General features: G+C 39.1%; 1 protein-coding gene across 2 annotated transcripts in view; it reads right to left on the bottom strand.

Moving 5' to 3' along the window:
• Positions 1-12,859: 12,859 nt before the first annotated feature.
• Positions 12,860-16,314, bottom strand: part of RAB6A (RAB6A, member RAS oncogene family) — an 80,829-nt gene continuing 77,374 nt past the window's right edge. For both annotated transcript variants that reach the window (XM_058545640.1, XM_058545639.1), the window contains exons 7-8: positions 15,924-15,990; positions 12,860-14,893 (exon numbers count right to left, since the gene is read on the bottom strand). In XM_058545640.1, the coding sequence (XP_058401623.1) occupies positions 14,829-14,893; positions 15,924-15,990 (132 nt within the window). In that variant the 3' untranslated portion in view covers positions 12,860-14,828. The remainder of the gene's footprint in view (positions 14,894-15,923; positions 15,991-16,314) is intronic.

The raw sequence follows: 16,314 nt of genomic DNA, 5'->3' as shown, positions 1-16,314 counted from the left end.
AAACATCAGGTGTCCGCCTCAGCCATATTCCCTGAGACAACCACTTAGAGGGAGACACAAACAAACAGCAATGATTCAATGAGGTAAGAGAAGAACATGGTGTGGTGGGAGCTCTGAGGAGAAGGTATCCAACTCTGCCACGGGAACTGGGGAAAGCTTTGGGACAGGAAGTGGAAATTTAGGGTGAGCCTTGAAGGATGAGTAGGAGTTTGCCAAGCACAGAAGGGAGGGAGAGCTTTCCACACAGAAAGAACAGATGAGAGAAATGGCATGAGCAAAGACCTTAGAATATTTTGGCCTTGAGAGCACTGTGAGGTTCAGGAAATAGTCTGATGTCACAGCAGGTCGCATGGTGAGGAGACGGGGTGGATGGGGCCAGGTTACAGAGAACCTCCCACAGCTGGGTTAAGGGCTCTTTTCTCTGTGCCCCTATAGCCTGAGAGCTACCATTTGTCATGGTCCTGATGACACCGTGGTTCTTTCCACTGACCCCACTGAACAGAGCAGGAGGGATGCAAATGGATGCTCCAGATGCAGTTTGCTTCAAAATCTCTCCACTAATATGACTGCAGCATGAATTTTTTATCTTTCAGGTGTTCAGTAGACAATTATTAAATTCTTCACATACATTAAGACAAACAATAATTCTCACAGACAACACAGTCTAATCTGGAGGTGACCTATTGACCACATCTGGCCCACACATTGTTTTGTTTGGTCAGCATAGTGTTTTTAAAATATTTTGAATTAAAATGTGATACCACTACACACCCACCTAAATGGCTAAAGGTAAAAAAGACAAACAACATTAAGTAGTGATGTGGAGCAACTGGAAATCTCATATGAGCGTAAACTCGTATGGCTGCTTTGGAAACTGATCAGTTAGCCAAACATATGCATACCTCATAAACCATCAATTTACTCCTAGGGTACACCCAACAGAAGTGTGTACATATGTTCACCAAAAAATAATAGGTACAAAAGTGTCACAGAAGCACTGGAAAAAACTCCAGTTCTAGAATAGGTGGATCCATTGTTATATTCCATCCACAAAATGGAATACTATTCAACAAGAATTATCTCTAAGTATATACAAACTTATGAGTGAATCAAAAACAAAAAACAAAAAAAACCCCAAAACCCAAAAAGACCCAGCAGAGGACAAGGGAGTGAAGAGAAGGTGGGAAAATAGATTTATACAATGACCAGGTTCCCCATACCTATGTGAAGTAGTACAACGCTGAAAAGTCAAAGATGCACACTGGAATCCCTAGAGTAACCGTTGAAAATATAATGCGAAGAGGTTAAGCTAAAAAAGAAATAGAGAAATTTAAAAACAGATGTGGTGGGGCTGGTTTGGTGGCATAGTGGTTAAGTTTGGGCGCTCCGCTTCGGTGACCCAGGGTTCATGGGTTCAGATCCTGGGTGTGGACCTATGCACCACTCAGCAAGTTGTGCTGTGGCGGCATCCCATATACAAAATAGAGGGAGGTTGGCATGGATGTTAGCTCAGGGACAATCTTCCTCACCAAAAAAAACCCAAAACAAAACAAAACAAAAAAACCAGACGTGGCAAATAAAAAACAAGCACCAAAATGGCAGATCTAAATCCAAACATATTAATAATTACCTTAAACGTAAGTGAATGAAAAGCACAAATTAAGAGATAGAGGGCCGGCCCCGTGGCTTAGCGATTAAGTGCGCGTGCTCCGCTGCTGGCAGCCCGGGTTCAGATCCCGGGCGCGCACCGACGCACCACTTCTCCAGCCATGCTGAGGCCACGTCCCACATACAGCAGCTAGAAGGATGTGCAGCTATGACATACAACTATCTACTGGGCTTTGGGGGAAAAATAAATAAAATTAATAATAAAAAAAAAGAGAGTGAATAAACAAGCAAGACCCAACTATATGTTGTGTACAAAAGACACACTTTAAAATACACAAATAGGGCTGGCCCTGTGGCTTAGCGGTTAAGTGTGCGCGCTCCGATGCTGGCGGCCCGGGTTCGGATCCCAGGCGCGCACCGACACACCGCTTCTCCGGCCATGCTGAGGCCACGTCCCACATACAGCAACTAGAAGGATGTGCAGTTATGACACACAACTATCTACTGGGGCTTTGGGGGGAAAATAAATAAATAAAATCTTTAAAAAATAAATAAATAAATAAAATACACAAATAGGTTGAAAGTAGGACAGAAAAAGATATACAATGTAAAGAGTAAGCACCAGAAAGCTGGAGTAGCTATTTTAATATCATGCAATATAGACTTACAGACAAAAATTATCAGAAATAAAGAGGGGCATGTCATAAAGATAAAAGGTTGATACATCAGGAAGATGATAGCAGTGCTACGAGAGAGATTTATAGCTATAAATGAATACATTAAAAAAAGAAGAAAGATCTCAAGTCAGTAAGCTAACTGTACATCTTAAGGAATTAGAAAAAGAGCAAACTAAACCCAAAGCTGGTAGAAGGAAGGAAAAAATAAAGATTAGAGCAGAGATAAATGGAATAGAGAATAGAAAACAGAGAAATTCAATGAAACCAAAAGTTGGTTCTTTGAAAAGATCAACAAAATTGACAAACTTTTAGCTTAAAAAAAAAAGACTAAGAAAAAAAGAGAGAAGACAAATTAGTAAAATCAGAAATGAAAATGGGGACATTACTACTGATTATACACAAATAAAAAGGATTATAAGAGATACTGTGAACAACTGTACGGCAACAAAGTGGATGACCAAGAGGAAATGGACAAATTCCACACAACCTACCAAAATTGATTCATAGAGAAACAGAAAATCTGAATACAGTCATGTGCTGCATAACACCACTTTGGTCAATGATGGATCACATATACAACAGTGGTCCCACAAGATTAGTACCACAGAGCCTAGGTGTGTAGTAGGCTATAATCTAGGTTTGCGTAAGGACACTCTATGATGTTTGCATGACAAAATCACCTAATGATGCATTTCTGAGACATATCCCCCTTGCTAAGTATGATTGTAGATCTATGAATAGTAAGGAGATTGAATCAGTAATCAAAAACTGCCCAATACTGCAAGGCTTTCCCCTAAGATCAGAAACAAGACAGGATGCTCACTTTTATCACTTCTATTCAACATAGTACCTGAAGTTGTAGCCACAGCAATTAGGCAAGGAAAAGAAATAAAAGGCACCCAAATTGGAAAGGAAGAAGTAAAATTATCTCTGTTCACAGATGACATGATCTCATATGTAGACAACCCTAAATGTTTCAAAAAAATGATTAGAGCTAATAAACGAATGTAGCAAAGTTGCAGGATATAAAATCAACACAAAAAATGAGTTGCATTTTATACGCTAGCACTGAATAATCCAAAAAGGAAATTAAGAAAAAAATTCCACTTACAATAGCATCAAAAAGAATAAAATACTTAGGAATAAACCTAACCAAGGAGGTAAAGACTTGCAACCTGAAAACTAAAACATTGCTGAAAGAAACTAAAGACGACATAAATAAATACAAAGTGTTACTGTCTGAATGTCTGTGTACCCCCAAACTCATATGTTGAAATCCTAACCCCCCAAAGTTGATGGTATTAGTAGGTGGGGCTTTGGGCGTGCTTAAATCTTGAGGGTGAAGGTCTCATGAATAGCATTAATGCCTTTATAAAAGAGCCTCCAGAGATCCCTAGCCCCTTCTGCCATGTGGCGATACACAAGAAGTGTGTAACCCAAAAGAGGACCCTCACCTGACTATGCTGGCATCTTGAACTTGTACTTCCAGCCTCCAGAACTGTAAGCAATAAATTTTCATTTATAAGTTACCTAGTCTGTGGTATTTTCTTACACAGCCAGAATGGACTAAGACAGAAAAGTTGGTATCGAGAAGTGGGATTGCTGCTCTAACAAATACCTAAAAATGTCGAAGTGGCTTTGGAACTGGGTAATGGGCAGAGGTTGGAGGAGTTTGGAGGTGCATGCTAGAAAAAACCTATATTGCCGTGAATGGATTGTTAAGGGCAATTCTCATGAGGGCTCAGAAGAAGGGGAGAGCCGTAGAGAAAGCTTCAATCTTGTTAGAGAATAGTTAAGTGGTCATGACCAGAATATTGGTAGAAATATGGAAGGGAAAGGCCATTCTGATGAGGTCTGAGATGGAAATAAGGAACGTGTTATTGGGAACTGGAAAAAAGGTGATACTTATTAAAAAGTGGCAAAGAGCAGGGCCGACCCCATGGGATAGTGGTTAGTGCGCACGCTCCGCTGCTGGTGGCCCGGGGTTCGGATCCCGGGTGCGCACCGATGCACCGCTTGTCAGGCCATGCTGTGACGGCGTCCCATATAAAGTAGAGGAAGATGGGCACAAATGTTAGCCCAGGGCCAGTCTTCCTCAGCAAAAAGAGGAGGATTGGCATGGATGTTAGTTCAGAGCTGATCTTCCCCACAAAAAAAAAAAAAAAGTGGCAAAGAGCTTGGCTGAATTGTGTTCATGTCTTAGTTTTTTTGTGGAAAGTAGAACTTGTGAGTGATGTTAAAAAACAAAATTCACAAAAATCAGTTGCATTTCTATACACTAATAATGAACTAACAGAAAGAGAAGTCAAGAATACAATCCCATTTACAATCGCAAGAAAAAGAATACAATATCTAGGAATAAATGTAACCAAGGAGGTGAAAGATCTATACACTGAAAACTGTAAGACATTATTGAAAGAAATTGAATAAGACATAAAGAAATGGAAAGATATTCCATGCTTATGGATTGGAAGAATAAACATAGTTAAAATGTCCGTGTTGGGGCTGGCCCCATGGCCTAGTGGTTAAGTTCAGCACGCTCTGTTTTGGCAGCCCAGGTTCAGTTGCTGGGCACAGATCTACACCACTCATTGGCGGCCATGCTGTGGCAGCGACCCACATACAAAATAGAGGAAGACTGGCACAGATGTTAGCTCAGGGTGAATCTTCCTCAGCAAAAAAAAAAAGTCCATATTACCTAAAGCAATCTACAGATTCAATGCAATCCCAATCAGAATCCCAATGACATTCTTCACAGAAATAGAAATAAGAATCCTAAAATTTATATGGAACAACAAAAGACCCCAAATAGCCAAAGCAATCCTGAGAAAAAAGAACAAAGCTGGAGGTATCACAATCCTGACTTCAAAATATACTACAGAGCTATAGTAACCAAAACAGCCTGGTACTGGCGCAAAAACAGACACACAGATCAGTGTAACAGAATTTAAAGCCCACACATCTATGGACGGCTAATCTTCAACAAAGGAGCCAAGAATATACAATGGAAAAGAAAGTCTCTTCAATAAATGGTGTTGGGAAAACTGGACAGCCACATGCAAAAGAATGAAAGTAGAACATTATCTTACACCATACACAAAAATTAACTCAAAATGGATTAAAGACTTGAACGTAAGACCTGAAACCATAAAACTCCTATAAGAAAATATAGGTAGTACACTCTTTGACATGGATCTCAGCAGCATCTTTTCGAATACCGTGTCTACTCAGGCATGGGAAACAGAAGAAGAAAAAAAAAAATAGGGACTACCTCAGGCTAAAGAGCTTTTGCAAGGCAAAGGAAACGAACAAAATGAAAAGACAACTCACCAACTATGAGAAAATATTCGCAAATCACATGTCCAACAAGAGGTTAATTTCCAAAATATATAAAGAACTCATACAACTCAACAAAACAACAACTCGATCAAAAAATGGGCAGAGGATATGAACAGACATTTTTCCAAAGAAGATATACCAATGCCCAACAGGCACATGAAAAGATGTTCAACATCACTAATTACTAGGGAAATACAAATCAAAACTACAATATCACCCTACACCCTTCAGAATGGCTATAATTAACAAGACAAGAAATAACAAATGTTGGAAAGGATGTGGAGAAAAGGGAACCCTCATACACTGCTGGTGAGAATGCAGACTGGTGCAGCCTCTAAGGAAAACAGTATGGAGATTTCTCAAAAAATTAAAAATAGAAACACCATATGATCCAGCTATCCCACTGGGTATTTATCCAAAGAACATGAAATCAACAATTCAAAGAGATTTATGCATCCCTGTGTTCACTGCAGCATTATTCACAATAGCCAAGACATGGAAGCAACCCAAGTGCCCATCAATGGATGAATGGATAAAGAAGATGTGGTATACATACACAATGGAATAGTACTCAGCCATAAAAAAAGACAAAATCATGCCATTTGCAACAACATGGATGGACCTTGAGGGTATTATGCCAAGCAAAATAAGCCAGACAGAGAAAGGCAAACACTGGATGACTTCACTCATATGTGGAAGATAAACAAACACATGGATAAGGAGAAGAGATTAGTAAATTTAAGGATCTAATTGGCTTTATTAAACAATTCATGAATTGCACAGCATCCCATCTAGCAACTAGAAGGGTGCTCCGAGAGGCTGTACAAAATGGAAAGTTTTTATAGGAAGGAGGGTGGGGCAAAGGAGTTATTAACAAAAGAAAAGAAAGGATTATCTGATGCAAGTCGTCTTATTTTGGGGGGAAGGAAAGGCAGGGTTTTATCATGCAGATTACCTCACTAGTGCAACTCATGAAATTTCAAATTGACTGTTTAAAGGTCATATTCCTGGGAGGAGCTGAAACTGTAATCTTGGTTTGCTGTCGTGGGGGACATATTTGGCCTGTTATTTCATTTTTTAACAGTGATGAAACTGATATTTGGCTAAAGAAATTTCTAAGCAAAATGCTGAAGGAGCAGGGTGGCATCTCTTAAAATGCTTACGGAAAGTCTGAGAAGAGAAAAATGATTTAAAGGTGGAATTCTTAATCAAAAGGGACACAAATGTAAAATTTGGAAAATTCTTAGCCTATCTGTATTGAAAGAAATAAAAAAGCGTGTTCAGGAGAAAACACAAAGGGAATGACCAGATTTGATAAGATTGGTGTAGATCTACCATTTCAACAGAAGCTTGGAGTTATTCATCAAGACACTGGGGAGATTGGTTGGCCATCTAAACAGAAGCCAGGACCTATTGTCCAAGTCAGTAGAAGAATGACCCCAAAGGCATTTCAGAAACCTTCATGGCTGGCCATCCCAGACTGCAAGGGGCTGCAGGGCAGAACTATTTCAAATGAGGGGCCTCTGCTGCCTGGCACCCCCCGACACATTGCAGTTTCTACTCCTCAAATTCTGGTGCCTAGCACCTCAGCTGCCCCAGGTATAGTGCAGGCCATGACAGCCACTCCAGAAGGCACAGGCAGTAAACCTTGGCTGTGTCTGCAGCACTAGGCGAGGCTACCTCCACCTAGATGCCCAAGGATGGTCCCTTGTGGAGCCTCTGGTGTGTAACCCAGACAGAGGGCTGCTTCCAGGGGCTGGGCCACAGCAGAGAGCTCCCACTAAGGCAGTGCCCGGTGGAGCCATGGGAGTGGGGCTACCCTCAAAGTCCCAAGCCAGTAGACCCACTGAAGTGAGATTCCACCTCCAGAGAGCCACAGGCATGGGACTCCAACCCATGAGAGCAGGGGCAGAGACACCCGATAGTCCAGAAGGCAGAAACCCTGGGCAGTGTGCCTTAAGGTTTTGGACTTGAGAAGGACCTGTTACCCCTTCTTTCTTTCCTATAGCTCCCTTTTGGAATGGGAATATTTATCCTATGCCTGCTCCACCATTGTATTTTGGAAGCACATAATTTGATTTCACAGGTTCACAGCTGGCGAGCAACTGACTTAGGATGAATTGTACCTTGAGTCTCACTCATATCTGATTTAGATGAGACTATGGACTTAGACTTTTGAGTTGACGCTGCAACGAGTTAAGACTTTTGGGGCTGTTGGGATGGAATGAATGTATTTTGCATGTGAGAAGGACATGAATTTTGGGTGGCCAGAGGCAGAATGCTATGGTCTGAATGTTTGTGTCCTCCCAAAATTCATATATTGAAATTCTCCCGAAGGTGCTGGTATTAGTGGGGCTTTGAGAGGTGCTTAAATCATGAGGGTGGAGCCCTTGTGAATGGGATGTGCCTTTATAAAAGGAGCTCCAGAGCGATCCCTTGCCCCTTCTACCATTTGAGGACACAGCAAGAAGGCGCTGGAAATGATTCAGAAAGAGGGCCCTCAACAGAAGGTGACCATGATGGTGCCTTCCTCTTGGACTTCCCAGCCTCCAGAACTGTGAGCAATAAATTTCTGTTTTTCATAAGTTATCCAGTCTGTAGTACTTTGTTTCATTTATTTTTTATTTTTATTTATTATTATTTTTTAATTTTTTTGTGAGGAAGATCAGCCCTGAGCTACCATCCATGCCAATCCTCCTCTTTTTGCTGAGCAAGACTGGCCCTGAGCTAATATCTATTGCCAATCTTCCTCCTTTTTTTCCCTTTTTCTCCCCAAAGCCCCAGTAGACAGTTGTACATCATAGTTGCACATCCTTTTAGTTGCTCTTATGTGGGACGCCGCCTCAGCATGGCCTGACAAGCGGTGCGTCGGTGCGCGCCCGGGATCCGAACCCCGGGCTGCCAGTAGTGGAGCGTGCACACTTAACTGCTAAGCACGGGGCCGGCCCCCTGTAGTACTTTGTTATAGCAGCCTGAATGGACTAAGACAGAAAGATACTCTGTGTTCATGGACTGGAAGACTTAATCTTAAGATGACAATACTACTCAAAGCAATCAGAACAAAGTTGCAGGACTCACACTTCCAGACTCCAAAACTTACAAAGCTACAGTAATCAAAACAGTGTGGTACTGACACAAGGATAGACATACAGACCAATGGAATAGAATAGATAATCCAGAAATAAACTCTCACATATATGGTCAATTGATTTTCAACAAGGGTGCCAAAACCATCCATTGGGGAAAGAACAGTCTTTTCAACAAATGTTGCTGGGAAAACAATATCCACATGCAAACGAATGAAGCTGGACCCTTACCTTACACCATATACAAAATTAACTCAAAATGGATCAAAGACCTAAACTTAATAGCTAAAACCATAAACCTCTTAGAATAAAACACAGGAGAAAATCTTCATGACATTCAGTTTGGCATTGATTTCTTGGACAGCACAAAGAAAAAGATAATTGGACTTGATCAAAATTTAAAACTTTTGTGGGCCGGCCCCGTGGCTTAGCGGTTAAGTGCCCACGCTCTGCTGCTGGCAGCCCGGGTTCAGATCCCAGGCATGCACCGACACACCACTTCTCCGGCCGTGCTGAGGCCGTGTCCCACATACAGCAACTAGAAGAATGTGCAGCTATGACATACAACTATCTACTGGGGCTTTGGGGGAAAAATAAATTAATTAATTAAAAAAAAAATTTAAAACTTTTGTGCATCGAAGGACACAACTGAGAGTGAAAAGACAACCCACAGAATGGGAGGAAATATTTGTAAATCCATAATAAAGGATTAATATCTAGAATATATAAAGTACTCCTATAATCCAACAACAACAAAATAACCCAATTTAAAAATGGGCAAAGGACTTGAACAGACATTTCTCCAAAGAAGATATACAAATGGCCAGTAAGCAAGATGTTCATCATTAGTCATTAGGGAAATGCAAATCAAAACCACAATGAGACCAATACCACTACATCCATTAGGATAGCTATTATCAAAAAATCAACATAAGTGTTGATGAGAGTGTGGAAGAAATTGAAACCCTGACCTTGCTGGTAGGAATGCAAAAGGTGCAGCTGCTGTGGAAAGCAGTTTGACATTTCCTCAAAAAGTTAAACAGAGTTAAACATAGAATTATCATATGATCCAACAATTCCACTCCTAGGTATATACTAAAAAGAATTGAAAACAGGCACTCAGATACTTGTACACCAATGTTCCTAGCATTATTTAAAATAGCCAACAGGTGGAAACAACCCAAGTGTCCATCAACAGATGAATGAGCAAACAAAATATACATACAATGGAATATTATTCAGCCATAAAAAGGAATGAAATTCTAATACATGATACAACATAGATGGACATTGAAAACGCTGCACTAAATGCAAGAAGCAAGACACAAAAGGACAAATATTGTACGAGTCCATTTATACATGGTACCTAGAGTAGGCACATTCATAGGGACAGAAAGCAGAACAGAGGTTACCAGGGGAAAGAGAGAAATTTAAAGTTATTGTTTAGAATATTTTGCATTTCTGAGAATTTTATATAAATGAAAACAAAATACGTACTTTATTCTTTTTTGTCCAACTTTTTTTCACTAAGGATAATTACTCTGAGATTCATCTGTGTTGTTGTGGGTATCAACAGTTCATTCTGCCTTACTGCATACTATTGCATAGTATGTATGTACCATAATTTGTTTATACATTCAAACTGGACATTTGGGGTTTCCAGTTCTTGGCTAATACAAGTAAACCCTTTATGAATATCTGTGTGCAAGTCTTTGTATAGACACGTGCTTTCATTTCTTGTGGGTACTTAGGCGTGGAATGGCTAGGTTATATGATAAATATATGTTTACCTTTTTGAGAAACTGCCAAACTGTTTTTCCAAAATCTCGTACCAGTGGTGTATGAGAGTTCCAGTTGCTCCTCTTCACCTACACTTGGTATGGTCAGTCTTTTAAATTTTAGCCTTTCTAAAGGTGCAGTGGTATCTCATTGTGGTTTTAATTTGCATTTTCCTAATGACGTCAAGCATTTTTCATGTCTTTTTGCCATTTGTATATCTTCTTTGGTGGTCTAGTCAAATCTTCTGCCTGCTTTCTTATTGGATTGTTTGTCTTCCTATCAAGTTGTGAGAGTTCTTCATATATTCTAAATATTGGTCCTTTATCAAGCATGTGATCTGCAAATATTTTCTCAGTCTGTGGCTTGTTTTTCTTTCAGTTCCTGGCAGGCTGTTTTACTGAGGACTTCAGTTCCTCCCTGGCTGCTAGCTGGAAGTTGCCCTCAGCTCTTTACTACATGGGCCTCTCCACAGGCAGCTCACAACATGGCAGATTGCTGCACAGAGGCAAGTGAGAAGAGTCAGCGAGATTGTGTGAACAAGACAAAAGCCACTGTCTTTCATAATCTTCCAAGTGACATCTTATCACTTTTGCTGTATTCTATTCCTTAGAAGCAAGTCACCAGGTCCAGCCTATACTCAAGAGGAATGAATCGTACAAAGGCATGAATACCAGAATGCAGGGATCAGTAGCTATTTCAGAAGCTGCATTCAGAAGATATGCAAATGCCTATCATAAATACTATCTTCAAAATTGTTTTAATTCTTCCTGTTTCTTATCTTTCTGGAATTATTATTGGATGTTGTTAGGTATACTATTATTCTCCTAATCTTTACTTCTCTCTCTGTGCTTTCTAATGAAAGAGTGCCTCAATTTACTGTTCTCACTAATTCAGTCAATGGAATCCAGTCTACCATTTATCTCATCTGTGTTCTTTATTATATTTTTCCACTTATAGTTATATTTGGTTATTTTATGATTCTTGTTCCATATTGCTAATATATCTTTAATATTTACCATGCCATCTTTAAATTATTGGTTGTTTTTTCAAGTATTTCTGCTTCAGATGGTATTCACTTTTTCTTTTGAGGCAGTTTTCAGGTATCCAACCACACTGGCTTGTGAATCCAAGTTCTCCTGGAGTATGGGCTACAAGTCTGGGAAGGTATACTCGGCAAGGGTCAAAGACCAGAATGTTAAGTGTTTAAGGAGGGGAAGGGACAACCTTGGGACAAAGAGTTCCAGGAACCACAAGACCACACATAATTGCTCCCATTCAGTATCATCCCACTAAACCAAACTTTACTTCAGGGACTTACCTTTAACCCAGTTTAGGAAGCAGCAGCTCTTGAAGGGCAGTCTCCCTAGATTACAGTCCACTAACTCTGATGTTTTCAAAGGGAAAGGGTAGACAGTGGGTGAAAGGCCTAAGGCAGGCAGGTCATTCCCCACCTATTTTCATCAACTCCTCATTCATCAGATTTTACACTGCCCTGATATTACCCCTGTGGACACCTCTGCCAGTAGTCTGGCCTGTGGCCTCCATTTCTACAGTAAGGGGGACAGCTGTGGTTTGTCCCAAGGCAGGAGTTGGCCATTTTTTTCTGTAAACGGCCAGATAGTAAATATTTTTGGGCCATAAGGTCTGTCACAACTACTCAATTTCACCTTTGCAGTCAGAAAGTATGGCTGCGTTCCAATTACTAAAAGTAATTGGATTTAAATTTAAATTGGATTTTAATTTAAAAGTACTTAATATGAGTTCCAAAACTTAATTTAGAAAACAGATAGCAGGCTGGATTTGGTGCGAGGGCAGTAGTTTGCCACTTCTGTCCCAAGGCAAAGGTGGGGTTAGGAGCAAGGAGGCAAAAGCAGACCTTAAACTGCTTTTCTTGATACATCCTATTATTGCCTCCACCTGTGGCCCTGTCTCTCAAAGTTACAGCCACTCTCCCTCCCTCTCAACAGTTGAAGAGAGTCTTCTGACTACCCTAGGAGTTTCTCATTTTTGTTGTTGTTTTGTTCTGGATTCCATGTTCTCTTTATAGTACTAGGGGAGGAAATAAGAAGCACATGCTAATTTACCACCTTGGCAGGAATGGGAAACCAAGTCAATAATTGTTTTCTTTTGTGTTTTATTTATATATTTTTGGCAGCAAAATTGTTTATTTTAAAAAAAAATCTGGACTATGAACACACTTCACTGCTTCAATTGAAGAACCCAAGCCAAATAAAAAGACCATATTAAAAGCAGCATCACTGGTTACTGTCTTAAAGATACATAAAAAGAATCAAATGCTACAGTATAGGAAGACAATCACCCCATGTCAGAAATCACAACTTCTTCCAAATAAAGAATATGACCCATCTGCCATATTGAATTGATATTTATTTCAGGGCATGCCATGTCAAAATAAAACAAAAGAGTCAACCCTTGCCTTTAACAATAATATTGTATTATAAAAGCACTTTACAACTCCATCCCATCTTTGAGTATAAGTTACTGGTATGTGGGCTAATGATTATCTGAAAGCATTTCTCTATTCAGACCCATAATCCAAGTGCTCTCTGAATATTATAAGGTGACAATAAGTGGGAAGTGGAAGAGGAAAGAGGGGAATAAGGTTTTCCCAGTTAAGGGTTTTGTTATAATGAGGGTATGAGGAAGTATGAAGATATTTTTGTTGTCTTTTCATCTTTATACTGTGTTAAGTAACGTTTACAACATAAATTCAGCAGGCTTTTCCTGAGCTGTAACTCAGAAATTTCCGTCCTGCAAACAATGTATTTACAAATGTGTTTATTAACTCACACAGCAATCTCACAATAACTAGTAAAGATTAAAATGGTGCACTCCTAGTATATTTGTTTGCAGTGTTTTAAGGGAAATACATATTGCCATGGTGATGAAGCTCTAAATAGACTGAACAAAACATCTAAAGATCGAAAGTAATTAAAATAAAAAGGCAAAGAAATAAATATCACCAAAGAAAAAAGATTAATTGTAGCTTAAATATAAAACAAAATCACTAGTTAATTAACCAAACTATACAGATCTAATAAAAAGCAAAACCAGCCTGAAAGACCCAACATTAAAAAAATGCTAAAAAATAAGGCATAAATCTGCATAATATTGAGTTTTATTTCCATTCTCTCCTTTCCCTCTTCTATGTCTGCTTTTTCATGTCTGCCGCTGGGGGCTTATAAGAAAACTGTTTCCGTTTTCAATTTGACCGCAAATGTCCCGAGCAAAGAAACTATTTGCTATTCTGTTGAGGATTGTTTTGTTGGTAAGCTTTAGATATCACTGTTTCTACTGGTTACAGCAGTTTTGATCAAGGTGCCAAATTTAAATTCTTCCACTGGTGGTTCTTAAAGGAATTTGATTTCTACAGTGCCTTGCCTGCATAACCTTTTTTAAAAAAAGAAAGAAAACCCAAGAGAAATCTATTGCTTAAAAAAGCTTTTTTTCAAACAAACAGAATAACTCTATCTTTACAATTTTAAAATCTTGGGAAAAATACTTCATTAGAAGAATTAAATATTAAAAACCTGTTCTGAAGCACTTTTACTTTTCTCTCCCAGAGTCTAATAAAGCACATGTGAAAGGGTCATTCATTTTGGTCAGAAATTCATTTTATGTTTATTTACCTGTAAGTACTCAGCATGTTCATTAGGACTCACTTTGAAGATGCACCACAACCCTTTTCTTATTCAAGTACTGCCTACCATGTTAGTTGAGTTTTGACTTCAAATAAGGTCTAAGTAATTTATATTAGTGCTCAAGAATAATTTTGGACATCTTGGCCCAAGGCCTAGAGCAAGCAGTATCCCTAAAATTGAAGGATAATTCCAATGGGCTTGGTCTGATTGCTCCTTTGCCACCTCTTGTTTGTTTTGAGGGAGGGAGGGTAAGAATAGAGAATGGGGTAAGAGAGGTGAGAAACGCAGGGAGAGATCAAGTAGGTAGGCAAGTGCTGCTGTGAATAACTGCTCTTAACCAAGCCACATACTGTTGAGATTTCTATCATTTTGAAGTACATTATCATAACATTACAAAGGAAAAAAAAAAGTTAAGAAAATGTATCTAATTTTTAAAGTTATCACTGGAATATGCTGGGATCATTTGGCTTTTTGTAAAATATAAATAATGAAGACACTGACTTTTTTGTGCTTGTGAAGCTAATAGATCATCTCCATGAGACAGGCAGCAATGATGAATTGCAATATGTTATTACTGAAGGGAAAAGGTTCAAGCCAATATTCACACCGCAGTCAATGAAAGAGTAAGGGGGCCAAAGCAGTGAGTTTCTCGAGAAAAGGTGAAGATGCCATGGGGATTAGCAGGAACAGCCTCCTTCGCTGACTGGTTGCTCCTGAGGCTTTTCCAGTTTTATGTCAATCACTGAAACAAAAGTTAAGGAGCGATAAATGGGAAAGTACAATTCCAATTCTGCTGAAAACTTACATCTCTGGCAAGCCCCCTCTATTCCTATGTGGCTTCAGAGCCTACACAGCCACTATTTTCTATATAGCTACCTCACCATACAAGGTGCTCAAATGGAATAAATTTGCTTATATCTACTATATGCAACTAGAGTCAGAAGAAGGTTAAGCCTTATTCATGGGAATCTATCCCAAGGAAATTATTCTATAAGAGCAAGAAACTATATAAAGATGATGTTCCTTACGGAATTATCTATAATAAAAATCTTAAAATAGCCTATAAGAGAGTTCCAACAACAGGGAGAGAATTTAATAAATGAAGGGACTTCAACTCTGTAGAACACAGTATACTATTAAAAGTAATAAAGGCTTAGAAAACATAAAACATTTAAAAGTGGGAAGAGCTGAATACAAAGTGCTATGAATTCTATGGCTTACTAAACATGTCTTCCTATGGAAAAATACTAGAAGGTAAATATAAAACAAACAATGAAAATATCAAAATTCAAAATCCTTTGAATTAACTAATATTAGACGTGCTTTATTATGTCCTGTTTCTGAAAGCAGAGGGAATGATAAAGCTCCAGACTGAGTTATTTATTTCCTGCCTGTGCCAAGTAGAAAGCTCAAATTTTAGAAAAAGCAGGGGAAGAAACTATGAATATACTGTGGGGGAAAAGCCCAGAGCCAAAAGGACTCAAAATTAAGAAGCAGAAAGCTTGGATTCTAGGAGTTTCCTGCTCATTAAAAATCAAGCAAGCAAATAAACACAAACCCTCTCACTGATTAACTGTAGTGAGCAGCAGGCTGCAACGGGTACACTTGGATAACCAGCTCTCATTTGCTATAGAAAACCTTGGAGCTTCTATGCTTCTAAGCCATCAATTCCTGGCTGTAAAAGGCAATGGTATAATATTCCTTAGGCAACCAAGGGGGGCTCTAAAGACTAGTGTTAACAATAAAATTTTCAGATGAAACGAAAAGGATACTGTCTTCTCTGCTTCTGTCCTGTGTGCTTTCCATTCCAGGCAAAGCTGCTGCAACACGTCGGAAGAGCTGAGGAAAAGAGAGAAATGTGATAATTGGGAGGGGAAATGTAGCAAATGGTTTCAAGTAAAAGTGGATGACCACTGGATGGTGAGTTAAAGGATATGGCTTCTGGATTATTCCTCGCTTAAACCTTAGAATAATGAAAGCATATTAAAATGTCTATTTATTCTATAAATGAATAGTATATGAAAAGCAAAATGCCAAATACAAAGAGGTATAAAGATATGATCCTTCCTTTCCAACTGGTGAGATTAGACATGAACAAACAGCTAAGAAATAAGCAGCAAAAATGTCATTTGAGTCATAAAAACAAAGTACTATAGGAACTCA

Source organism: Diceros bicornis, chromosome 7, assembly GCF_020826845.1.
Source record: "Diceros bicornis minor isolate mBicDic1 chromosome 7, mDicBic1.mat.cur, whole genome shotgun sequence".
Lineage (NCBI taxonomy): Eukaryota > Metazoa > Chordata > Mammalia > Perissodactyla > Rhinocerotidae > Diceros > Diceros bicornis.
This window is presented reverse-complemented; position numbering and strand designations above follow the sequence as displayed.